This window comes from Tachyglossus aculeatus, chromosome 9 (assembly GCF_015852505.1).
Source record: "Tachyglossus aculeatus isolate mTacAcu1 chromosome 9, mTacAcu1.pri, whole genome shotgun sequence".
Taxonomy (NCBI): Eukaryota; Metazoa; Chordata; class Mammalia; order Monotremata; family Tachyglossidae; genus Tachyglossus; species Tachyglossus aculeatus.
In genome coordinates, this window is record NC_052074.1 from 64962577 (window position 1) to 64989206 (window position 26630).

Genomic DNA, 26630 nt, shown 5'->3' on the forward strand with positions numbered 1-26630 from the left:
CTCTCCCCCGTGTCCCGTCTCTGGCCTGGAATACCCTCCCTTTTCAACAACAAACCATCGCTCTCCCCACCTTCGCGGCGCGGGGTGTGCTTTTGGGTGGGGGGACGGGGAGAAAACCGATGTTTCTGGGCTTCAATCTTCAGGGGTGGCGAGTTTCGCACTACTTAACCACTTTGAAAGCCCCTAACTTGGGACAAAAGCGCGATTCTTCGGCCAACGGGCGACCACTCATTCATATCACAAGCGCTTAGTGCAGTGCTCTGCACACCGTAAGCGCTCAATAAATACGACTGAACGAATGAATGACCGGTTGCCCCGCCACGGAGCGCTGTACGAGGGACTGAACCGCGTCTCCAAAAGAGGCCAAGAGCCCACCTTCGAAAGTTTATTGGGAAATCTGAATAAAACGTTTTGAAAAAGAGCCGTTCCCCCTCTCGCGGGAATGAGAATTCGCGCCGAGAGAGGCGGGATACCGAGTCTCGGAGTGACGCCTCTTAATTTGGCGACATTCAGGACGGACGGTTTTCATTCTGCACAGACAGAAGCCGTTCGGACGTCTCGCTAGAAACTCCGTTTCAGGAGGCGCGGAAGTCTGGGACGCGTCTTTCGTGCTTAGAGAGCACGCGCCACCGGAGCGCAGAACGCACCGGAACCGTTCTTACTTAAGATTTCTGCGGTTTCTTCCAAACCTGGTACGGTCCGTCGTTTAAAGCGTTTGTGCTTTAAAAAGGCATCGATGGGGATGTCGAGTCCGAACGCCGCCCAGAACGGTTATACAACTAACCAAGGGAAGCGGGGGGGATATTCCGGGCGGGACCGCGTCCTGGCGGCAACGCCCGTCTCTTTCCGCCGATTCCCGTTTTCTCGACTCGACGCTACCAGCCGAACACGTACTCCATCGCTTTAGAGATGAGACTTTCATCCTTCCGCGGGGTCTGTCTGTCTGAAACCACCTGAAAGGAAGAAAGGGAAAACTCAACAACGGACCGTATCTTCGGGACCGGACTTCGGTTCTCTGGCCTAGATGTGGCCAACTTGGACTTCCCAAGCGCTTAGTACAGTGCTCTGCACACAGTAAGCGCTCAATAAATACGATTGAATGAATGAATGGAGACTATGTAGTGAATTGGAACGAGCCCGGCCAAAATGCCACTTCCCCTTCTGCCAGCCCCACGGCGATTACTCACATATCAGTAATTTATTTCTATTAAGGCCCGCGTCCCACCCCTCGGACTGTAAGCTCGTTGTGGGCAGGGAATATGTCCGTTTACTGTTACAGCCCACTCTCCCGAGCACTTAGAACAGTGCTCTGCCCACAGCAAATGCAAAATAATCATTAATGATAAACGTGGTATTTGATAAGCGCTTACTATGTGCAAGGCACCGTACTAAGCACCGGGGTAACCGGGTTGGACACAGCGCTCGCCGTCTTAATCCCCGTTTTCCAGATGAGGCCACCGAGGCACAAAGAATCAATCAATCAATCAGTCGTATTTATTGAGCGCTTACTGTGTGCAGAGCACTGTACTAAGCGCTTGGGAAGTCCAAGTTGGCAACATATAGAGACAGTCCCTACCCAACCGTGGGCTCACAGTCTAGAAGGGGGAGACAGAGAACAAAACCAAACATATTAACAAAATAAAATAAAAATTAAATTAAATTAAAATAAAAAAAATAAATTAAATTAAATCAAAATAAAATTAAATTAAAACGAAATAAAATTAAAATTAAATTAAATTAAATTAAATTAAAATAAAATAAAATAAAATAAAATAAAATAAAAATGAAAATAAAAGAAAAGAAAAGAAGAAACGTGACTTGCCCACGGTCCCGCAGCGGAGCCGAGATGAGAAGCCGGGTCATTTGCTGTTATTATTCCTGTTACTCCGGCTTAAGATTCGTTCCCTTGCCTCAGAATCATTTATCCATGGCCAGATACGAATTTAGACAAATGATTCTCCTCCCGCTCCCCAGGGCTTCCACCATTTACCCGAAAACCAGACTGAACAATCGTTCCCGTTGGTATACTGAGCGTTGATGAAGATTCCTTCCTAGAGAGCTCGGCCCCTCGACGATAATTTGCTGCCGTGGGACCCACAGTGCCGGACTACAAGGCCTAGCTACTCGAGAAGCAGCGTGGCCTACTATTGTGTGACTTTGGGCAAGTCACCTAACTTTTCTGGGCCTCGGTTACCTCATCTGCAAAATGGGGATTAAGACTGTGAGCCCCCCGTGGGACAACCTGATCATCTTGTAACCTCCCCAGCGCTTAGAATGGTGCTTTGCACATAGTAAGCGCTTAATAAATGCCATTATTATTATCATCATTATTACTATGGGTTCAAATCCCAGCTCCGCCAACTGTCAGCTGTGTGACTTTGGGCAAGTCACTTAACTTTTCTGGGCCTCAGTTCCCTAACCTGGAAAATGGGGGTGAAGAGTGGGAGCCCCCCTGGGGACAACCTAATCACCTTGTAACCTCCCCAGCGCTTAGAACAGTGCTTTGCACATAGTATGCGCTTAATAAATGCCATTATGGGTTCAAATCCCGGCTCCGCCAACTGTCAGCTGTGTGACTTTGGGCAAGTCACTTAACTTTTCTGGGCCTCAGTTATCTCATCTGTCAAATGGGGATTACGACTGTGAGCCCCGTGTGGGACAACCTGATCACCTTGTAACCTCCCCAGCGTTTGGAATGGTGCTTTGCACATAGTAAGCACTTAATAAATGCCATTATTATTATCATTATTATTACTATGGGTTCAAATCCCAGCTCCGCCAACTGTTGGCTGTGTGACTTTGGGCAAGTCACCTAACTTTTCTGGGCCTCAGTTATCTCATCTGTAAAATGGGGGTTATGACTGGGAGCCCCCCAGGGGACAACCTGATCACCTTGTAACCTCCCCGGCGCTTAGAACAGTGCTTTGCACATAGTATGCGCTTAATAAATGCCATTATCATTATGGGTTCAAATCCCGGCTCCGCCAACTGTCAGCTGTGTGACTTTGGGCAAGTCACTTAACTTTTCTGGGCCACAGTTATCTCATCTGTAAAATGGGGGTTACGACTGGGAGCCCCCCAGGGGACAACCTGATCACCTTGTAACCTCCCCAGCGCTTAGAACGGCGCTTTGCACATAGTAAGTGCTTAATAAATGCCATCATTATTATCATTATTATTACTACGGGTTCAAATCCCGGCTCCGCCAACTGTCAGCTGTGTGACTTTGGGCAAGTCACTTCACTTTTCTGGGCCTCAGTTCCCTCCTCTGTAAAATGGGGATTAAGATTGGGAGCCCCCCTGGGGACAACCTGATCACCTTGTAACCTCCCCGGAGCTTAGAACGGTGCTTTGCACATAGTAAGCGCTTAATAAATGCCATCATTATCAATATTATTACTATGGGTTCAAATCCCGGCTCCGCCAACTGTCAGCTGTGTGACTTTGGGCAAGTCACTTCACTTTTCTGGGCCTCAGTTATCTCATCTGTAAAATGGGGGTTATGACTGGGAGCCCCCCATGGGACAACCTGATCACCTTGAACTTCCCCAGCACTTAGAACGGTGCTTTGCACATAGTAAGTGCTTAATAAATGCCATCATTATCAATATTATTACTATGGGTTCAAATCCCGGCTCTGAGAACTGTCAGCTGTGTGACTCTGGGCAAGTCACTTCACTTTTCTGGGCCTCAGTTCCCTCCTCTGTAAAATGGGGATTAAGACTGGGAGCCCCCCGGGGGACAACCTGATCACCTTGTAACCTCCCCGGCGCTTAGAACAGTGCTTTGCACATAGTAAGTGCTTAAGAAATACCATTATTATTATTATTATTCTGATTCGCAGGCCCGTGCCCTAACCGCTAAGCGACGCCGCTTCGCGTCATACGGCCGTCCGAGCCGGGGTCGTTCCGCGCGGGATTTCCCGTCGGCCTTCCTCCAGGAGAGGCACCTCTCCGTCAGATCCCGGGGACCCATCGGCCTCGAGACGCGTTCGCTTCCTCAAGCCGCAGAGGGACAGCGGTCTCGGGAACCCAACGGGCTCAGAGATTGACGCTTGAATAGCGACTGCCACCCGCTTCTCCGCATCCCGGCAACGCTCCGATACCGCGGACTGACTGAGCTCTCTCTCCTCAGGAAAAATCTCCTTCGGGCGGGAAAGACCTCCACCGACCCCAATGGCCGGGTCGCCTGGGCCCGCGATCTTTTCCACGTCCCTCCCTTCGCGAGACCCACCCGTTCCCCCGCCTCCCCTCGGAAATTACCTGGTAGTCGCTGGCAGAGGTTTTGTACGCAGTGGCGAGGGGCCTCATGGTGGAGATTCTGGGCGCGCTGGTCGGTTGCAAGGGGGTTCCCAAGGTTTTGATCGGTGGGGTGAAATTTGAGGGCGGGGGGGACGCGGCGCTTCTGTCGGAGCTCTCCATCACGCTCTGGAAAAAATCACAGGACGCGTCTTCCTCCCGTCATCCCCGAAGCCCAAAGCCCCAGCGGCAGAAATGTCACGTTTTTCAAAATCGCTTTGACTGCAGTAGGGTCTCCGGTTGACTGTTTTAGAGGGTATCCCAAGCGCTTAGTACAGTGCTCTGCACACAGTAAGCGCTCAATAAATACGATTGAATGAATGAATGAATCTGCTGAAAATCTTTAACGTGGGGATTAAGACTGGGAGCCTCCCGTGGAACGGAACCGATAAATAAAAGCGCCTGCTACGTGTTAAACACTTTGGATGGATACAGGTGAATTCGGTTGGACACGGTCCCTGCCCCGCATTCATTCATTCAATCGCATTTATTGAGCGCTGACTGTGGGCAGAGCACTGTACTAAGCGCCTGGGAAGTCCAAGTCGGCAACATCTAGAGACGGTCCCCACCCAACAGCGGGCTCACCGTCTAGAAGGGGGAGACAGACAACAAAACAAAACATGCAGCTCACGGTCTAAGGAGGAGGGAGAACAGGAGAACTGAGACACGGGGCTGATAAAAATAACGAGGCTAATAATTGCGGTATTTGTTCAGTGCCTACTATGTGCCAGGCACTGTACTATTATTATTATTTTATGATTATATATATGTAGATAGAGATATGCACATTGCATATATGTATATGTGTATGCACAGCAACATATGTATGCCTGTGTGTGCATTTGCATGAATGTGTGTATACGTATGCATGGGTGTACATGTGCATATGCATGTATATATGTATATGCATATTACATATGTGTATATATGCATACATAGATGGATGTATGTATGCATAGATAGGCAAATATACCTAAACAGTTCCCTCATCTGTAAAATGGGGATGAAGACTCTGAGCTCCCGGTGGGACAACCTGATCGCCTTGTATCCTCCCCAACGCTTAGAACAGTGCTTTGCACATAGTAAGCGCTTAATAAGTGCCATTATTATTATTATTATTATTATTATTATTACTAAGCGCTGGGGTGGACGCAGTCCCTGTAGATGGAGTCGATAAATAAAATAAAAATCAAGAATGGTATCTGTTAAGTGCTTACTATGTGCCGAGCACCGTTCTGAGCACTGGGGAGGTTACAAGGTGATCAGGTGGTCCCACGGGGGGCTCACGGTCTTCATCCCCATTTTCCAGATGAGGCAACTGAGGCTCAGAGAAGTGAAGGGACTTGACCAGAGTCACAGAGCTGACAACCTCCCCAGTGCTTAGAACAGCGCTTTGCACATAGTAAGCGCTTAAAAAATGCCATTTAAAAAAAAAGGGGGGGGTGGCATCAGGATTAGAACCCATGACCAATAGAATCAGGTTAGGGACAAACTTTTCCTGCGTGGGGCTCCCAGTCTAAGCAGGAGGTAGATTAGCCACTGACTCTCCATCGTACAGACGAGGAAACTGAGGCACAGAAGAGCCTGGCCACATAGCAGGCAAGTGGCAAATCTGCGATTAAAACCCAGGACCTCCAACTCCCCGGTCCACACGCTTTCTACTAGACCCCGCTGCTTTCTGAGTAATTGACGGTATTTATTGAGCACCTACTCTGTGTCAAGCGCTCAGAGAAGCCGCATGGCTCAGAGGAAAGAGCCCGGGCTTTGGAGTCAGATGTCATGGGTTCAAATCCCGGCTCGGCCATGTGTCAGCTGTGTGACTTTGGGCAAGTCGCTTCACTTCTCTGGGCCTCAGTGACCTCATCTGTCAAATGGGGATGAAGACTGTGAGCCCCAGGTGGGACAACCTGATCACCTTGTTTCCTCCCCAGCGTTTAGAACAGCGCTTTGCACATAGTAGGCACTTAACAAATATCACTATTATTATTACTATTATTAAGCGCTGAGCACTTGGGAGGATACCAAGGTGTGGCTCAGTGGAAAGAGCCCCAGCTTGGGAGTCAGAGGTCGTGGGTTCTAATCCCGGCTCCGCCCCTTGTCAGCTGTGTGACTCTGGGCAAGTCACTTCACTTCTCTGGGCCTCAGTTCCCTCATCTGGAAAATGGGGATGAAGACTGGGAGCCCCACGTGGGACAACCTGATCACCCTGTGTCTATCCCAGCGCTCAGAACAGTGCTTGGCACATGTGAGCCCGTTGCTGGGTGGGGACCGTCTCTATAGGTTGCCAACTTGTACTTCCCAAGCGCTTAGTACAGTGCTCTGCACACAGTAAGCGCTCAATAAATACGATGGAATGAATGAATGAATGCCGGTCCCCCTGCCACCAACCAATCTTCCCCACACTAGTCCATTATGTTGCCAACTTGTACTTCTCAAGCACTTAGTACAGTGCTCTGCACACAGTAAGCGCTCAATAAATACGATTGAATGAATGAGTACTTCTCAAGCACCTAGTACAGTGCTCTGCACACAGTAAGCGCTCAATAAGTACGATTGAATGAATGAATAGTAAGCGCTCAACGAATACCATCATTATTATTATTACCACAGAGACGGAAGATCCAATTCTTAGCATCAAGGAACCTCATCACCTTAATAGTGACAGTGGCATTTGTTAAGCGCTTACTATGTGCCAAGCGATGGAGGGATAGAGAAGCAGCATGGCTCAGTGGAAAGAGCCCGGGCTTTGGAGTCAGGGTCATGGGTTCAAATCCCAGCTTGGCCAATTCAATCATTCATTCATTCATTCAGTTGTATTTATTGAGCACTGACTGGGTGCAGAGCACTGTACTAAGCGCTTGGGAAGTACAAGTTGGTGACATATAGAGACGGTCCCTACCCAACAGCGGGCTCACAGTCTAGAAATTGTCCGCTGTGTGACTTTGGGCAAGTGAGTTCACTTCTCTGGGCCTCAGTTCCCTCATCTGGAAAATGGGGATGAAGACTGTGAGCCCCACCATGGGACAACCTCATCACCTTGTAACCTCCCCAGTGCTTAGAACAGTGCTTGGCACATAGTAAGTGCTTAATAAATATTGTCATTATTGTTATTATTATTATACAAGGTGATCAGGCGGTCCCACATTGGGCTCCCAGTCTTCATCCCCATTTCCCAGATGAGGGAACTGAGGCCCAGAGAAGTGACTTGCCCAGAGTCACCCAGCTGACGTGGCGGAGCCGGGATTCGAACCCACGACCTCTGGACTCTCAAGCCCGTGCTCTTTCCACTGAGCCACGCTGCTTCTCTACCTTACCCCCTCCCACCTCACTACTCTCCTAGCGCTTAGAACAGTGCTTTGCACATAGTAAGCGCTTAAAAAATGCCATCATTATTATTCCAGTGCTTAGAACAGTGCTCTGCACATAGTAAGCGCTTAACAAATGCCATTATCACTATTATTATGATTATTATTATGATTATTATTATTATTACAGTGCTCCGCACACAGTAAGCGCTCAATAAGTACGACTGAATGAACGCAGCCCCCACGCCTCACACCTCTTAGGCTAATATTGTGACTGTACCTCGATCTCGTCGCCAACGCCTCACTTCCTCCTTCATCCATCCTCCCTCCCACCCCACGGCACATCCGCCCGCATCTGGAATTAATTAATTAATTGATTGATATTAATGTCCGCCTCCCCCTCTAGACCGTGAGCCCGTTGTGGGCAGGAACGCGTCCGCTGTTGTACCGCACTCTCTGAGGTGATTAGTACACCTAAGCGGCGCGGCTCAGTGGAAAGAGCCCCGGGCTTTGGAGTCAGAGGTCATGGGTTCAAATCCCGGCTCCGCCACTTGTCGGCTGGGTGACCTGGGGCAAGTCGCTTCACTTCTCTGGGCCTCAGTGACCTCATCTGGAAAATGGGGATAAGGACTGTGAGCCCCCCGTGGGACAACCTGATCACTCTGTAACCTCCCCGGCGCTTCGAACGGTGCTTTGCACACAGCCAGCGCTTAATAAATGCCGTCATTATTATTATTACTACAGTGCTTTGCACACAGTAAGCGCTCAATAAATGCGAATGAATGAATGTCAGCTGTGTGACTTTGGACAAGTCACTTCACTTCTCTGGGCCTCAGTTCCCTCATCTGTAAAATGGGGATTAAGACCATGAGCGCCCCGTGGGACAACCTGATCACCTTGTAACCTCCCCAGCGCTTAGAACAGTGCTTTGCACTGAGTAAGTGCTTAATAAATGCCATTATTATTATTATTTGGTATCTCCCAAGCGCTTACTACAGTACCCTGCACACAGTTAGCGTTCAATAAATCCATCTGGATGAACTGAACGACCTGAATCTTTCTTCAGGTGATCTTAAATAACCGCACTCGGGCTTTGCTCCCCTACACAAACTCCTTGAAATGTAGACAGGGGACAAATATACTAGTTTTACTGCAAAATGAAGGTCAGTGTGACTGGCCCCAACTATTTCATCTGTAAAATGGGGATTGAGACCATGAGCCCCCCGTGGGACAACCTGATCACCTTGGATCCTCCCCAGTGCTTAGAACGGTGCTGGGCACATAGTAAGTGCTTAATAAGTGCCATTATTATTATTTGGTATCTCCCAAGCGCTTACTGTAGTGCTCTGCACACAGTTAGCGTTCAATAAATCCATCTGGATGAACTGAACGACCTGAATCTTTCTTCAGGTGATCTTAAATAACCGCACTTGGGTTTTGCTCCCCTACACAAACTCCCTGAAAAGTAGAGAGGGGACAAACATATTAGTTTTACTGTAAAATGAAAGTGAGTGAGACTGGCCCCAACTATTTCATCTGTAAAATGGGGATTGAGACCGTGAGCGCCCCATGGGACAACCTGATCACCTTGTAACCTCCCCAGCGCTTAGAACAGTGCTTTGCACAGAATAAGTGCTTAATAAATGCCATTATTATTATTTGGTATTTCCCAAGCGCTTACTACAGTACCCTGCACACAGTTAGTGTTCAATAAATCCATCTGGATGAACTGAACAACCTGAATCGTTCTTCAGGTGATCTTAAATAACCGCACTCGGGCTTTACGCCTCTACACAAACTCCCTGAAAAGTAGACGGGGGACAAATATATTAGTTTTACTGTAAAATGAAGGTCAGTGTGACTGGCCCCAACTATTTCATCTGTAAAATGGGGATTGAGACCCCAGTTAGCGTTCAATAAATCCATCTGAATGAACTGAACGACCTGAATCTTTCTTCAGGTGATCTTAACCGCACTCGGGCTTTGCTCCCCTACACAAACTCCTTGAAATGTAGACAGGGGATAAATATACTAGTTTTACTGTAAAATGAAGGTCAGTGTGACTGGCCCCAACTATTTCATCTGTAAAATGGGGATTGAGACCGTGAGCCCCCCGTGCGACAACCTGATCACCTTGTAACCTCCCCAGCGCTTAGAACAGTGCTTGGAACATAGTAAGTGCTTAGTAAGTGCCATTATTATTATTTGGTGTCTCCCAAGTGCTTACTACAGTACTCTGCACACAGTTAGCGTTCAATAAATCCATCTGGATGAATTGAACGACCTGAATCTTTCTTCAGGTGATCTTAAATAACCGCACTTGGGCTTTGCTCCCCTACACAAACTCCCTGAAAAGTAGACAGGGGACAAATATATTAGTTTTACTGTAAAATGAAGGTAAGCGTGACTGGCCCCAACTATTTCATCTGTAAAATGGGGATTGAGAATGTGAGCCCCCCGTGGGACAACCTAATCACCTTGTAACCTCCCCAGTGCTTAGAACAGTGCTTGGCACATAGTAAGCGCTTAATAAGTGCCATTATTATTATTTGGTATCTCCCAAGCGCTTACTATAGTGCTCTGCACACAGGTAGCGTCCAATAAACCCGTCTGAATGAACTGAACGACCTGAATCTTTCTTCAGGTGATCTTAAAATAACCGCACTCAGGCTTTGCTCCCCTACACAAACTCCCTGAAAAGTAGAGAGGGGACAAATATATTAGTTTTACTGTAAAATGAAAGTGAGTGAGACTGGCCAACCATTTCATCTGTAAAATGGGGACTGAGACTGTGAGCGCCCCGTGGGACAGCCTCATCACCTTGTAACCTCCCCAGTGCTTAGTAAGCGCTTAATAAGTGCCATTATTATTATTATTATTATTATTATTATTATTATTATTATTACAGCTAGTCTTTAGGAAGCCCTGGACCGGGCAATCTAGGATTGCCCAACTCCGAGTAGTGATAGTAATTTTTTTAATGGCATTTATTAAGCGTTTATTATGTGCAAAGCACTGTTCTAAGCGCTGGACTCTTTATGCGCTTCGCCTGGACCCCCGCCAACGGTCTCGCCACCCGCGAGAACTCACTTTGTCGATACAAGGCTTCACTCCGATCATGATGGACTCGCCAAAAATCCGCCCATCCTTGCTTAGGGCCTTCCGGGCCTGCAGCTTGGACTGGTAATGGATGTGCATCCAATTCCCCGTGTTGGACATCTGTCGGGATTTCAAGGGCAGAGAGGGCGGCCCGTTGAGCGCGGAAAACGCGGGGAGAAACGGGCGCGCCCGGGCCCCGAGCCGGGTTTTCCCTCCCTTACCACGTGCTTGAGGATGTTTCCGTACTGGGCGAACTGGAGGAGGATGTAGGAAGCGGATGCCTGAGGGAACCTGGAAGACACACACGCCACGCTCACCGAAACACGCCGGGCCCCCCCCCCCCACCGAGACCGTACGCTCGTCGCGGGCCGGGAGCGGGTCCTCTCCCGGGCGCCGAGTGCGTGAGGAGCGTCCAATAGGTAGCGCCGACTCATCGACGGATCACCTGAAACGTCCAAGGGAGAGCGGACGTGTCGCTGAAGGTGATGGAGGGTCACTTGGGTGACTCTGGGCAAGTCACGTCACTTCCCTGGGCCTCAGTTCCCTCATCTGTCAAATGGGGATGAAGACTGTGAGCCCCACGCGGGACAACCTGATCACCCCGTATCCCCCCCAGCGCTTAGAACAGTGCTTGGCACATAGTAGACTGTGAGCCCACTGTTGGGTAGGGACCGTCTCTATCTGTTGCCATCTTGTACTTCCCAAGCGCTTAGTACAGTGCTCTGCACGCAGGAAGCGCTCAATAAATACGATTGATTGATTGATTGATAGTAAGCACTTAACAGATACCATCATTATTATTATTATTATTATTATTTGTGGGGAAACAGAGGTTTGGGGAAGATGAGAGATTTAACAGGGAAGACCTCTTGGAGGAAAAGGAGAAGCAGCGCGGCTCAGTGGAAAGAGCCCGGGCTTTGGAGTCCGAGGTCACGGGTTCAAATCCCGGCTCCACCACCTGTCAGCTGGGTGGCTTTGGGCAAGTCACTTCATTCATTCATTCATTCATTCAATCGTATTTATTGAGCGCTTACTGTGTGCAGAGCACTGGACTAAGCGCTGGGGAAGTACAAGTCGGCAACATATAGAGATGGTCCCTACCCAACAGTGGGCTCACTTCACTTCTCCGGGCCTCAGTTCCCTCATCTGGAAAATGGGGGTGAAGACTGTGAGCCCCCCCGTGGGACAACCTGATCCCAGTGCTTAAAACAGTGCTTGGTACATAGCAGGCGCTTAAGAAATGCCGTCGTCATTATTATTATTATTATTATTATTATTATTATTATTATTACCAGAAGCAATATCAGACGTGCTTTTAAGATGGGCTCGCTGGATGTGAAGGGGGGAACGAGGGAGGTTGGGAGCGAGAGGAGGCTATTGCTTCCAGCCCCCTTTAAAATAAATGTCTGGTTAGGAAATTATCAGCAGGCGGGAAGCAAAAGGGAAAATTCCCAAAGCCATGCTGATTTCCATGTGGAGAAAAATAATTAGGATAAGTGGTGAGTATTTTACCAAATAAGCCGTGCGGAGGACACGCGAAACTTTCACTTGACGTTGAGGAAATCAAATGCGATATTCTGTTAATATACTGTTATTCATTATACTGCAATGATAATAGTAATCATGATAATAATAAAATAATAATACTGTAAACGAAGTCAATTTTAGTGTGGGGCTTTTCAACATTCTTGGGAATCCCATCTGTAGATCAGAGAAGGGTCTGGTACTTGCGATCAATCAAGCAGTGGTATTTATTGAGCACTTACTTCGTGCAGAGCGCTGTATTCGTTCATTCATTCAATCGTATCTATTGAGCGCTTACTGGGTACAGAGCACCGTACTAAGCGCTTGGGAAGTACAAGTACAAGTCGCCTTCATCGTCCGCGCCCGCGGCCGAGCACTGAGTGCGGAGCACTGTCCTAAACCCCGGGGGGAGCGCCGCACGTCCCGCCGTACGCTCCCTTCCCGGGGGAGCCGGGCACATATCGGTTTCCCAATAGTGGAAACGGTAGTGATGGTAATAATAATAATAATAATAATAATAATGATGACGATGATGGCATATGTTAAGCGCTTACTACGTGCAAAGCACCTTTCTAAGCGCTGGGGGGATACAAGGTGACCAGGTTGTCCCACGTGGGGCTCGCGGTCTTCATCCCCATTTTCCAGATGCGGGGACTGAGGCCCGGAGAGGTGAAGCGACTCGCCCGAGGCCACGTGGCGGAGCCAGGATTCGAACCCATGACCTCTGACTCCCAAGCCCGGGATCTTTCCACTGAGCCACGCTGCTTCTATGGTACTTGCTAAGTGCTTCTAGACTGTGAGCCCACTGTCGGGTAGGGACCGTCTCTATATGTTGCCAACTTGTACTTCCCAAGCGCTTAGTACAGTGCTCTCTGCACACAGTGAGCGCTCAATAAATACGATTGATTGATTGCTTCTTGTAATAATAATAATAGTAATGGTGGTATTTGATGAGCGCTTACTATGTGCAAAGCACCGTTCTAAGCACTGGGGGGGGGCTACAAGGTGATCAGGTTTTTCCACTTGGGGCTCACAGTCTTAATCCCCATTTTACAGATGAGGGAACTGAGGCACAGAGAAGTTAAGTGGCTTGCCCAAGGTATGCGCTGCAAAAGAATCCACGGGGGGGAATTGGGACACTTCACTCAATCAATCGTACTTACTGAGCGCTTACTGTGGGCAGAGCACTGTACTAAGCTGTTGGGAAACATGGAGACGGTTCCTACCCAACAACGGGCTCGCAGTCTAGAAGGGGGAGACAGACGACAAAACCAAACACGTGGACGGGTGTCAAGTCGTCGGAATAAATAGGATTAAAGCTAAAGGCGCATCGTTAACAAAATCAATAGAAGAGTAAATATGGACAAGTCAAATAAATAGAGGAATAAATCTGGACAAACCCCTATACAGGTGCTGTGGGGAGGGGGAGGAGGTAGGGCGGAGGCGAGGAAAAAGGGGGCTCGGTCTGGGAAGGCCTCCTGGAGGCGGTGAGCTCGGGAAAAGGGGGACCGGGAAGAATGAGGAAATCAAACGAGTACAGATGAATCGGGATGGAAACACTGAAAAATGGAACATACACACAGAAAAAAGCACTGTTTTTTTGCAGAGAAGCAGTGCGGCTCAGTGGAAAGAGCCCGGGCTTTGGAGTCAGAGGTCATGGGTTCAAATCCCTGCTCCGCCAATTGTCGGCTGGGTGACTTTGGGCAAGTCGCTTCACTTCTCTGGACCTCAGTTACCTCATCTGTAAAATGGGGATTCATTCACTCATTCAACGTTGGGTAGGGACTGTATATGTTGCCAACCTGTACTTCCCAGGCACTTAGTACAGTGCTCTGCACACAGTAAGTGCTCAATATGACTGATTAATTTATTGAGCACTTACTGTGTGCAGAGCACTGTACTAAGCGCTTGGGAAGGACAAGTTGGCAACATATAGAGACGGTCCCTACCCAACAGTAGGCTCACAGTCTACAAAGGGATGAAGACTGTGAGCCCCCCGTGCGACAACCTGATCACCTCGTAACCTCCCCAGTGCTTAGAACGGGGCTTTGCACAGAGTAGGCGCTTTATAAATGCCATCACTATTATTTTTATTATTATTCTCCCCGTGAAATAAGTCTGCAGCGCTTAGAGTCCTGAAGGACGCTACTTGAAAAATCGTCCCCTGCAAACCCAGAGGGGCACCCACGGAAACGCTTACACGTGCCCAAGAATGCTGAAGAGATGCCCCATCATTATCAATCAATCAATCAATCGTATTTATTGAGCACTTACTGTGTGCAGAGCACTGTACTAAGCGCTTGGGAAGTACAAGTGGGCAACATACAGAGACGGTCCCTACCCAACAGCGGGCTCACAGTCTAGAGAGGGGAGACAGAGAACAAAACAAAACATATTAACAAAATAAAATAAATAGAATACATTATGATTATGATATATGATATGATATATATTATGATACATATGATGGGGCACCTCTTCAGCATTCTATATATAATGGCATTTATTAAGCGCTTACTATATGCAGAGCACTGTTCTAAGCGCTGGGGTGTTTACAAGAATATATATATATAATGGCATTTTATTAAGGACTTACTAAGTGCAGAGCACCGTTCTAAGCGCTGGGGAGGTTATAAGGATATATATATATAATGGCATTTATTAAGCGCTTACTATGTGCAGAGCACTGTTCTAAGCGCTGGGGAGGTTACAAGGTGAACAGGGTTGTCTCATGGGGGGCTCACAGTATTTATCCCATTTACAGATGAGGGAACTGAGGAGAAGTGAAGCGACTTTGTTACTCTATTTATTCATTTATTTTACTTGTACATATCTATTCTATTTATTTTATTTTGTTAATATGTTTTGTTTTGTTGTCTGTCTCCCCCTTTTAGACTGTGAGCCCGCTGTTGGGTAGGGACCGTCTCTATATGTTGCCAACTTGTACTTCCCAAGCGCTTAGTACAGTAAGCGCTCAATAAATATGATTGACTGATTGACTGATCTGACAGATGAGGGAACCGAGGCCCAGGGGGTTTTAACTCTAGCCGTAATTTCAAGCGTTCTTGAAATAACAGTAGCCGCTTCCCTGTGCGTTTTGAAGAAAAGGCGTTTTCAGATGACCTTGTTGCCAGCTTGTACTTCCCAAGCGCTCAGTACAGTGCTCTGCACACAGTAAGCGCTCAAGAAATAGGAATGAATGAATGGAGCGACTTGCCCAAAGTCACACAGCTGACAAGTGGCAGAGCCGGGGGTGCAAGATCGGAGCGGAAGGGGTGACCGGGGGAACGCCGATACACGCCACTGCTGAAGAGCTGGACCAGGGGACTTCTGAATTGCCTCTCTTGGTCAACTGCCCCTCTCTGGTTCACCCCTCACTCATCATCATCATCATCAATCGTATTTATTGAGCGCTTACTATGTGCAGAGCACTGGACTAAGCGCTTGGGAAGTACAAATTGGCAACATATAGAGACGGTCCCTACATATAGAGACGGTCCTGTATTGGTTGTTTGGGAAAAGCCCAGCAGAAGCAGGGGACACGCTAACGGGGAAGACGGTACAGAAAAATACTCACAGATAGGATGATAATCAGGATAAACTAAAGACTGGGGAATAATAATAATAATGATGGCATTTATTAAGCGCTTACTATGTGCAAAGCACTGTTCTAAGCGCTGGGGAGGTGACCAGGTGATCAGGTCGTCCCACGGGGGGCTCACGGTCTTAATCCCCATTTTACAGATGAGGGAACTGAAGCACAGAGAAGTGAAGTGACCTGCCCAAAGTCAAAGTGGCGGAGCCGGGATTTGAACCCATGACCTCTGGCTTCAAAGCCCGGGCTCTTTCCACTGAGCCACGCTGCTTCTCTAACTGATCGTACCTGGTGCGTGTGGGGGGGTCTGTGAAACCATCGTCAACGGTATAGCGCTGCATTCATTCGTTCAATCATATATACTGAGCACTTACTGTGTGCAGAGCACTGTACTAAGCACTTGGGAAGTCCAAGTTGGCTGTAATAATAATAATAATAATAATAATAATAATGGCATTTATTAAGTGCTTACTATGTGCAAAGCACTGTTCTAAGCACTGGGGAGGTGACAAGGTGATCAGGTCGCCCCACGGGGGGCTCACGGTCTTCATTCCCATTTTACAGATGAGGGAACTGAGGTGCAGAGAAGTGAAGTGACCCGCCTAAAGTCACACAGTCGACAAGTGGCGGAGCCGGGATTTGAACCCACAACCTCCGACTCCAAAGCCCGGGCTCTTTCCACTGAGTCACGCTGCTTCTCTAACCGATCGTACCTGGCGCGTGGTGGGGGGGTCTGCAAAACCATCATCAACGGTTTTTACTGAGTACTTCCTGTGTGCAGAGCGCTGTATTCATTCACTGCTTCTGCTGGGCTTTTCCCAAACAACCAATACAGCGAATTGCACCTTTTATTCATTCATTCAATCGTATTTATTGAGCGCTTACTGTGTGCAGAGCACTGCACTAAGCGCTTGGGAAGTACAAGTTGGCGACATATAGAGACGGTCCCTACACAACAGCGGGCTCACGGTGTAGAACCAGTATTAACAGTATTCATTAAATTAAATTCTGTTCGGAACCGCAAACTAAAGACTGTGAGCCCACTGTTGGGTAGGGACCGTCTCTATATGTTGCCAACTTGTACTTCCCAAGCGCTTAGTACAGTGCTCTGCACACAGTAAGCGCTCAATAAATACAATTGATTGATTGATTGAGAATACAGTGGGACTAAAGAGATGATGTGCTAGACGGGAAAAAGCCTTTACAGCAATTACAGGGAAGGGGAAGGAACGGAATAAACAGAAATGCTACGAGCGAGGGTGTACGGGAATTTAAATTAAAACAGGGTGATGAAGGGTCATTTGTGGGGAGGATGAGAGATTTAACAGGAAACGGGAAAAACCATTTCCGAGGTGCTTTGAAGACGGTCCCGCTGGAGGTGAAGGGGGCAAGAGGGAGGCCGGGAGGAGGAGGAGGCTACGGGATATGACAGCCAGGGAAAATATGGCAACCTGGGCTGCAGTCGGGGAAGAGAGAGAAGATAATCAATCAATCAATCGTATTTATTGAGCGCTTACTGTGTGCAGAGCACTGGACTAAGTGCTTGGGAAGTACAAGTTGGCAACATAGAGAGACAGTCCCTACCCAACAGTGGGCTCACAGTCTAAAAGGGGGAGACAGAAAACAAAACCAAACATACTAATAAAATAAATAGAATAGATATGTACAAGTAAAATAAATACATATATAGAGTAATAATAATAATGGCATTTGTTAAGCGCTTACTATGTGCAAAGTACTGTTCTAAGCGCTGGGGGGGATACAATGTGATCGGATTGTCCCACAGGGGGCTCACAGTCAATCCCCATTTTACAGATGAGGTAACTGAGGCTCAGAGAAGTTAAGTGACTTGCCCGAGGTCACCCAGCAGACATGTGGCGGAGCCGGGATTTGAACCCATGACCTCTTAACTCCAAAGCCCAGGCTCTTTCCACTGAGCCACGCTGCTTCTCTAATAAAGTAATAAATATGTACAAACATATATGCATATATGCAGGTGCTGTGGGGAAGGGAAGGAGGTAAGATGGGGGGGATGGAGAGGGGGACGAGGGGGAGAGGAAGGAAGGGGCTCAGTCTGGGAAGGCCTCCTGGAGGAGGTGAGCTCTCAGCAGGGCCTTGAAGGGAGGAAGAGGGCTAGCTTGGCGGATGGGCAGAGGGAGGGCATTCCAGGCCCGGGGGATGACGTGGGCCGGGGGTCGATGGATAAGGATAAGTAATGGGAAGAGAGGTGAGTCGAGTTTTACTTGTACATATCTATCCTATTTATTTTATTTTGTTAGTATGTTTGGTTTTGTTCTCTGTCTCCCCCTTTCAGACTGTGAGCCTACTGTTGGGTAGGGACCGTCTCTATATGTTGCCAATTTGTACTTCCCAAGCGCTTAGTCCAGTGCTCTGCACATAGTAAGCGCTCAATAAATACGATTGATGATGATGATGATGAGTGAGGGGTGAACCAGAGAGGGGCAGTTGACCAAGAGAGGCAATTCAGAAGTCCCCTGGTCCAGCTCTTCAGCAGTGGCGTGTATCGGCATTCCCCCGGTCACCCCTTCCGCTCCGATCTTGCACCCCCCGGCTCTGCCACTTGTCAGCTGTGTGACTTTGGGCAAGTCGCTCCATTCATTCATTCCTATTTCTTGAGCGCTTACTGTGTGCAGAGCACTGTACTGAGCGCTTGGGAAGTACAAGCTGGCAACAAGGTCATCTGAAAACGCCTTTTCTTCAAAACGCACAGGGAAGCGGCTACTGTTATTTCAAGAACGCTTGAAATTACGGCTAGAGTTAAAACCCCCTGGGCCTCGGTTCCCTCATCTGTCAGATCAGTCAATCAGTCAATCATATTTATTGAGCGCTTACTGTACTAAGCGCTTGGGAAGTACAAGTTGGCTGTACTAAGCATTCGGGAGAGTACGCTCAATCGGCTGCTTTTACGGAGCGCCCGCTACGTGCAGAGCGCTGTACTAAGCGCTTGGGAAGTCCAAGTTGGCTGTACTAAGCATTAGGGAGAGTATGCTCAATCGGCTGCATTTACTGAGCGCCCGCTACGCGCAGAGCGCTGTACTAAGCGCTTGGGAAGCCCAAGTTGGCTGTACTAAGCACTCGGGAGAGTACGCTCAATCGGCTGCATTTACTGAGCGCCCGCTATGCGCAGAGCACTGTACTAAGCGCTTGGGAAGCCCAAGTTGGCTGTACTAAGCACTCGGGAGAGTACGATCAATCGGCTGCATTTACTGAGCGCCCGCTACGCGCAAAGCGCTGTACTAAGCGCTCGGGAAGCCCAAGCTGGCTGTACTAAGCACTCGGGAGAGTACGCTCAATCGGCTGCATTGACTGAGTGCCCACTAGGCGCAGAGTGCTGTACTAAGCGCTTGGGAAGTCCAAGTTGGCTGTACTAAGCACTCGGGAGAGTACGATCAATCGGCTGCTTTTACTGAGCGCCCGCTACGCGCAGAGCGCTGTACTAAGCGCTTGGGAAGTCCAAGTTGCCTGTACTAAGCATTCGGGAGAGTACGATCAATCGGCTGCTTTTACTGAGCGCCTGCTACGTGCAGAGCGCTGTACTAAGCGCTTGGGAAGTCCAAGCTGGCTGTACTAAGCACTCGGGAGAGTACGCTCAATCGGCTGCATTGACTGAGCGCCCGCTAGGCGCAGAGCACTGTACTAAGCGCTTGGGAAGTCCAAGTTGGCTGTACTAAGCACTTGGGAGAGTACGCTCAATCGGCTGCATTTACTGAGTACCCGCTACGCGCAGAGCGCTGTACTAAGCGCTTGGGAAGTCCAAGCTGGCTGTACTAAGCACTTGGGAGAGTACACTCTATCGGCTGCATTTACTGAGCGCCCGCTACGCGCAGAGCGCTGTACTAAGCGCTTGGGAAGTCCAAGTTGGCTGTACTAAGCACTCAGCAGAGTACGCTCAATCGGTTGCATTTACCGAGCGCCCGCAACGCGCAGAGCACTGTACTAAGCGCTTGGGAAGTCCAAGTTGGCTGTACTAAGCACTCGGGAGAGTACGCTCAATCGGCTGCATTTACTGAGCGCCCGCTACGCGCACAGCACTGTACTAAGCGCTTGGGAAGTCCAAGTTGGCTGTACTAAGCACTCGGGAGAGTACGCTCAATCGGCTGCATTTACTGAGTGCCCGCAACGCGCAGAGCACTGTACTAAGCGCTTGGGAAGTCCAAGCTGGCTGTACTAAGCACTCGGGAGAGTACGCTCAATCGGCTGCATTGACTGAGCGCCCGCTACGCACAGAGCACTGTACTAAGCGCTTGGGAAGTCCAAGCTGGCTGTACTAAGCACTCGGGAGAGTACGATCAATCGGCTGCATTTACCGAGCGCCCGCTACGCACAGAGCGCTGTACTAAGCGCTTGGGAAGCCCAAGCTGGCTGTACTAAGCACTCGGGAGAGTACGCTCAATCGGCTGCTTTTACTGAGCGCCCGCTATGCGCAGAGCGCTGTACTAAGCGCTTGGGAAGTCCAAGTTGGCTGTACTAAGCACTCGGGAGAGTACGATCAATCGGCTGCATTGACTGAGCACCCGCTACGCGCAGAGCGCCGTACTAAGCGCTTGGGAAGTCCAAGCTGGCTGTACTAAGCACTCGGGAGAGTACGATCAATCGGCTGCATTGACTGAGCGCCCGCTACGCACAGAGCACTGTACTAAGCGCTTGGGAAGTCCATGTTGCCTGTGCTAAGCATTCGGGAGAGTACGATCAATCGGTTGCATTTACTGAGCGCCCGCTACGCGCAGAGCACTGTACTAAGCGCTTGGGAAGCCCAAGCTGGCTGTACTAAGCACTCGGGAGAGTACGCTCAGTCGGCTGCATTGACTGAGCGCCTGCTACGCGCAGAGCGCTGTACTAAGCGCTTGGGAAGTCCAAGCTGGCTGTACTAAGCACTTGGGAGAGTACGCTCAATCAGCTGCATTTACTGAGCGCCCGCTACGCGCAGAGCACTGTACTAAGCGCTTGGGAAGTCCAAGTTGGCTGTACTAAGCACTCGGGAGAGTACGCTCAATCGGCTGCATTGACTGAGTGCCCGCTAGGCGCAGAGCACTGTACTAAGCGCTTGGGAAGTCCAAGCTGGCTGTACTAAGCACTCGGGAGAGTACAATCAATTGGTTGCATTTACCGAGTGCCTGCAACGCGCAGAGCACTGTACTAAGCGCTTGGGAAGTCCAAGCTGGCTGTACTAAGCACTCGGGAGAGTACGCTCAATCGGCTGCTTTTACTGAGCGCCCGCTATGCGCAGAGCGCTGTACTAAGCGCTTGGGAAGTCCAAGCTGGCTGTACTAAGCATTCGGGAGAGTACGATCAATCGGCTGCTTTTACTGAGCGCCCGCTACGCACAGAGCGCTGTACTAAGCGCTTGGGAAGCCCAAGTTGGCTGTACTAAGCACTCAGCAGAGTATGCTCAATCGGCTGCATTTACTGAGCGCCCGCTACACACAGAGCACTGTACTAAGCGCTTGGGAAGTCCAAGTTGCCTGTATTAAGCATTCGGGAAAGTACGATCAATCGGCTGCTTTTACTGAGCGCCCGCTACACGCAGAGCGCTGTACTAAGCGCTTGGGAAGTCCAAGTTGGCTGTACTAAGCACTCGGCAGAGTACGCTCAATCGGTTGCATTTACCGAGCGCCCGCAACCCGCAGAGCACTGTACTAAGCGCTTGGGAAGTCCAAGCTGGCTGTACTAAGCACTCGGGAGAGTACGATCAATCGGCTGCATTGACTGAGCGCCCGCTACGCGCAAAGCGCTGTACTAAGCGCTCGGGAAGCCCAAGTTGGCTGTACTAAGCACTCGGGAGAGTTCGCTCAATCGGCTGCATTGACTGAGCGCCCGCTAGGCGCGCATCATCACCTACCCGAACACGGTTACCCAAGTGTCATCCAGGTGGTCTTCGGAAGTCAGCGCGTCGCCCTGGGTGAAGAAGGGGTCCAGCTGGGCCGGGGACAGCGTCGTCTTCCGGGGCTGCCCGACGCCGGCGGGGCTGAACACCCCCGCGCCTGCCGGGAGAATACGATAATAATAATAATGCCGTTTATTAAGCGCTTACTATGTGCTAAGCGTCACTTTCCCCGCACCTTGTGGAAAGCTTAACTCCGTTTTCCAAAACCTCCACCCACTAGGATGACCCGATCGCCCCAATGTGACTTGGCGGGAGGACCTTTAAATCAGAGAGTCCCTTTTAGACTGTGAGCCCACCGTTGGGTAGGGACCGTCTCTATATGTTGCCAACTTGTACTTCCCAAGCGCTTAGTACAGTGCTCTGCACACAGTAAGCGCTCAGTAAATATGATTGATTGACTGATTGACCGTCACGACCGCTCAACCAAGAGTCACAATGGAAGGAGCCTGAAGAACGGAATCGCTCCTCCGTCATTTAAAACCGGTTCCATCACTTCGGCATCATCTGCCTTCTTTTTCATTATTCCACCGATTCCACCTCCTTGCAGACTTTCGTCACTCGCATAGGCTACTCTTCATGACGATTAAAAATTAAGAATATCTAGTTTTACCGGTGGGACAGTCACGTATCGCTTGTTAGATAATAATAATAATAATAATGGCATTTATTAAGCGCTTACTATGTGCCAAGCACTGTTCAAAGCGCTTGGGGAGGTTACAAGGTGATCAGGTTGTCCCACGGGGGACTCACGGTCTTAATCCCCACTTTCCAGATGAGGGAACTGAGGCGCAGAGAAGTGAAGCGACTTGCCCAAAGTCACACAGCTGACAATTGGCGGAGCCGAGATTTGAACCCATGACCTCTGACTCCAAAGCTCGTGCTCTTTCCACTGAGCCACGCTGCTTCTCTATAATAATGATGGCATCTGTTAAGCGCTTACTAGGTGCGAAGCACTGTTCTAAGCGCTGGGGGGGATACGAGGTGATCAGGTTGTCCCACGGGGGGCCTCACAGTCTTTAATCTCCATTTTTAGATGAGGTAACAGAGGCCCAGAGAAGCTAAGTGACTTGCCCAAGGTCACACAGCCCCCTCTCCATCCCCCCGTCTCCCCCTCTCCATCCCCCCATCTTACTTCCTTCCCTTCCCCACAGCACCTGCATATATGTATATATGGTTGTACATATTTATTACTCTATTTATTTATTTATTTTACTTGTACATTTCTATCCTACTTATTTTATTTTGTTGGTATGTTTGGTTCTGTTCTCTGTCTCCCCCTTTTAGACTGTGAGCCCACTGTTGGGTAGGGCCTGTCTCTATGTGATGCCAATTTGTACTTCCCAAGCGCTTAGTACAGTGCTCTGCACATAGTAAGCGCTCAATAAATATGATTGATTGATTGATTGACATGAGGGGGAGGCGGAATTCGTACCCATGACCTCCGGCTCCCAAGCCCGGGCTCTTTCCGCTGAGCCACGCTGCTTCACTTGTCAGCTGTGTGACTCGGGGCAAGTCGCTTCACTTCTCTGGGCCTCAATTCCCTCATCCGTAAAAAGGGGATTAAGACTGTGAGCCCCACGTGGGACAACCTTGAATCACCCCAGCGCTTAGGACGGTGCTTGGCACGTAGTAAGCGCTTAACAAATACCAACATTATTATTATTATTATTATTATTCACAACTGCACATCAGAATGGCACATGAAAACAGACAGCTGAAGACTAGATACTCAATCTGTGGGGAAATAGTGAGGTTGATTTTACCGAGCAGGAAAACAAACCCCCCCGAAAAGCCCGGGGCCGCGGAGCGGGTCGGCCTGCCGCTTACCCGACCCTGACGCCGCGGGGATGGGCCCGCTCACAGGACTCTGCGCGACCGAAACGCCGGGCTGGAAGGAAACAGAACGACGTGCTGAGGCCCGCGACGAGGCCCTTTCCCGATCCACGTCTCCGACATCACGATCCCAAAGGACTCCGAAATAACCCCGTGCCGGACACCGCGACGTCCCCCCGATTCGAGTGACGCGCTGAAAACCTAACCCGTTTCTGAGCGGGGCTTCCCAAGCTATTTCCAGCTCCTCAACCGGGAGGGTCGTCCGGTCTTTAAATCCAACGGAAAGAGACGGGATCCCCGCCGACGTCTCTGTGAGGTGCTGCTCTTCTACCGGGTTCGACTTAAAAAATCGCAAACTCGTGGCCGTTGTCCCCTGGGGCTCGCTGGATGTATTCTAGACCGTGAGCCCGCTGTCGGGTCAGGACCGTCTCTATACGTGGCTAACTTGTACTTCCCAAGCGCTTAGTACAGTGCAGTAAGTGCTCAATAAACACGACTGAATGAATGGATTCGAGAGAACGGTCCTCCGATTCACCCTGGAGAAGGAACGTGAGGATAAAAACCCACCAAGGTGGATTCTGGAGGAATTGTTAAGACTGTGGACGTCAGCAGCCCCGGGTGGGGTGGGAGAATCAATCAATCGTATTTATTGAGCGCTGACTGCGTGCAGAGCACTGTACTAAGCGCTTGGGAAGTACCAGTTGGCAACCCTGATCCTCTCGGGCCTGCCCCTCCGAGAGTCAGGAGAAGGGGACAGAATAAGAGAGACGTGAGAGAGGAAACCTCAGCAGCTACAGAACAGGTAAAATATTGACGCAGCAGCTACGTTTGGTCGGGAGGAAGGGTTCGGAATCACCTGGATTTTTGCCTACGGAGACGTTCTTTTCGGGAACATCATTTGGAATTACCGACCAACTCGGATGTATCGTGCTCTCCCAAGCACCGTACGGGAAAGCCTCAAATGCCGTGCCCGGCTGACTGCGATAAATCACAGGAGCGGTTTCGAGGAAGACCGTTTGATGTTTATATATAATCGACCCATCGCTCAACCTTATTAATAATAATAATAATAATGGCATTTATTAAGCTCTTACGATGTGCAAGGCACTGTTCTAAGCGCTGGGGATATACAAGGTGATCAGGTTGTCCCACAGGGGGGCTCCCAGTCTTCATCCCCATTTTCCAGATGAGGGAACTGAGGCCCAGAGAAGTGAAGTGACTTGCCAAAGTCACCCAGCTGACAAGCGGCAGAGCCGGGATTCGAACCCATGACCTCTGACTCCAAAGTCCATGCTCTTTCCACTGAGCCACGCTGCTTCCCTAATGAGGAAGTCCAGCTCCTCAACGGGGAGGGTCATACTTGTACTTCCCAAGCGCTTAGTACAGTGCTCTGCACACAGTAAGTGCTCAATAAATACGATTGATTGATTGATTGATTGAGGACGTGGGTTACTTCTGGGGTCCCCGGGACCCCGTTCCTAAGCCCCGTGACCCATCGCTGTTACCCCTTGTCTCCTGGAAGAAGTCAGAGGCGTGGATCGGAGGCCGGGGCCCGACAGCTCGTCGTAGATGCTCCTCACCGGCGGGGCACCGCTTTTGTCCTTGGGGGCCGGCATGACGGGCTGGGGCGGGGATCCGCCTGCAAAGAGGAAAACGGGAAAGATGCAGGGAGGAGGAGAGGAAAAGGACAGGTGGCGGGAGCCCGCGTCACAGACGCTCCCAGGCTGCGGCCCCGGCTTAGTTTGCCTCCGGAGCGGAGGGTCCCGGCCATCGGCTCCCCACGGACGGTTCGGCTCCAGCGCAACCTGCGCCAGACCGTTACCGTGCGTGAGGGAGACGCGGGGTTCCTTTTTCTGGCCCGGGATCAAAGCCGAATTTAAATAGCGATTTTTGTCTGCTGGCAACCACGGTTTGCAGAAGAGCTGGCTTCCTCAAAACCCTGCGCGTAGGAAACTTGACTCTCTTTTGGAAGAAAATCTAGGCTCCCAATTCCTCTCCTCCCACTCCCTTCTGCGATGCGAACGCACCGGGATCTGAAACCCTTCCTCCGCCCACCCTCGGCCCCGCTGCGCTCGCGGGCGGATCGCCGCTCGTTTATCCGTTTATATTCAGCGACCACGGCTAACGGCTCTGTCGTACTGTAACCTACGAAGCGGTACAGCGCGCAATAAATACAAACGGCCGACGTCTACGGCAGGGGGTCAAATTCTGTCCCGGGCGACTGTAAGCCTCCTAAAGCTAGGGGTTATGACGTCTTTTATTTTTGAGGTAGTAGCGGTGAGCACTTACTGCTCACAGAGCACTGTACCAAGAGCTGGGAAAGACTACAGGTGGGAATTAGCCCGGGACTTGACGCCTGGGGGGAGTCACGATCCCAGAATAAAGAGGAGCAGAGGGGATTGGCGACGGGAAACGTTCTCCTCTCCCTGTGGGCCAATTCTACGGATCGCACCCGCCGTCCGCTTGCTAAATCCCACCCCGCGAGTAGGCGGACGCCACCGGGCCCAGAAATCACACTGGACCGCTCCAGGTTGGCGCTCATCGGTCCGTTTTCATTTTAATTAGCGTCCCGTTTGGGGCCAGCGGTGGCCCTTCTCTGACCGACTCGGAATCTTCACTCATCCGTTACAGCGGCTTGGACTTCCACGAGAAGACTCGGCAAAGACTGAAAAGACGTTCGACCATCACCCCTCCGAAAAGCAAACCGTCCTTTCGGTCCCCAAAGCATCTGAGAGCGGTTACCTACCGGCAAGCAGAGGAGACCTCATTTCCATGACGCCTACCGAGGGAACGCTGAAAGAGCGCGGTTGCGGGGTGGTCGGGGCTGGCAGATCCCCCATTAAAAACCCAGGTAAAAACTGGGCGCTTGCTCCCGGCTTCGGGGAGGTGGGCGAGCCTAGCATCATCGGCTCGGCTCCTGGATCGTGGAGAGGCAGAGAAAAAAATAGATCAGAAACCGCCTCGCTTCGGACGACGGAGACGGAGGTTTCTGCCAGAGCGGAGAGGGGCGGGAGCGCCCCGGGAAAATGTGTTCCGACGATGACGCGCGTCAAGCCGGAGGAAAAGCACTT

General features: G+C 50.1%; 1 protein-coding gene across 1 annotated transcript; it reads right to left on the reverse strand.

Annotated features, from left to right (window-relative positions):
* Positions 1 to 371: 371 nt before the first annotated feature.
* On the reverse strand, positions 372 to 26553 carry NUP35 (nucleoporin 35). Its single transcript, XM_038751893.1, has 8 exons — positions 26306 to 26553; positions 25065 to 25198; positions 23554 to 23614; positions 21682 to 21823; positions 10924 to 10993; positions 10694 to 10822; positions 4263 to 4427; positions 372 to 953 (listed from the first exon to the last, which is right to left on the reverse strand). Exons 1-8 carry the CDS (start codon positions 26463 to 26465, stop codon positions 876 to 878), a joined length of 939 nt encoding a protein of 312 aa, XP_038607821.1. The 5' UTR covers positions 26466 to 26553; the 3' UTR covers positions 372 to 875.
* Between the last annotated feature and the right edge of the window lie 77 nt (positions 26554 to 26630).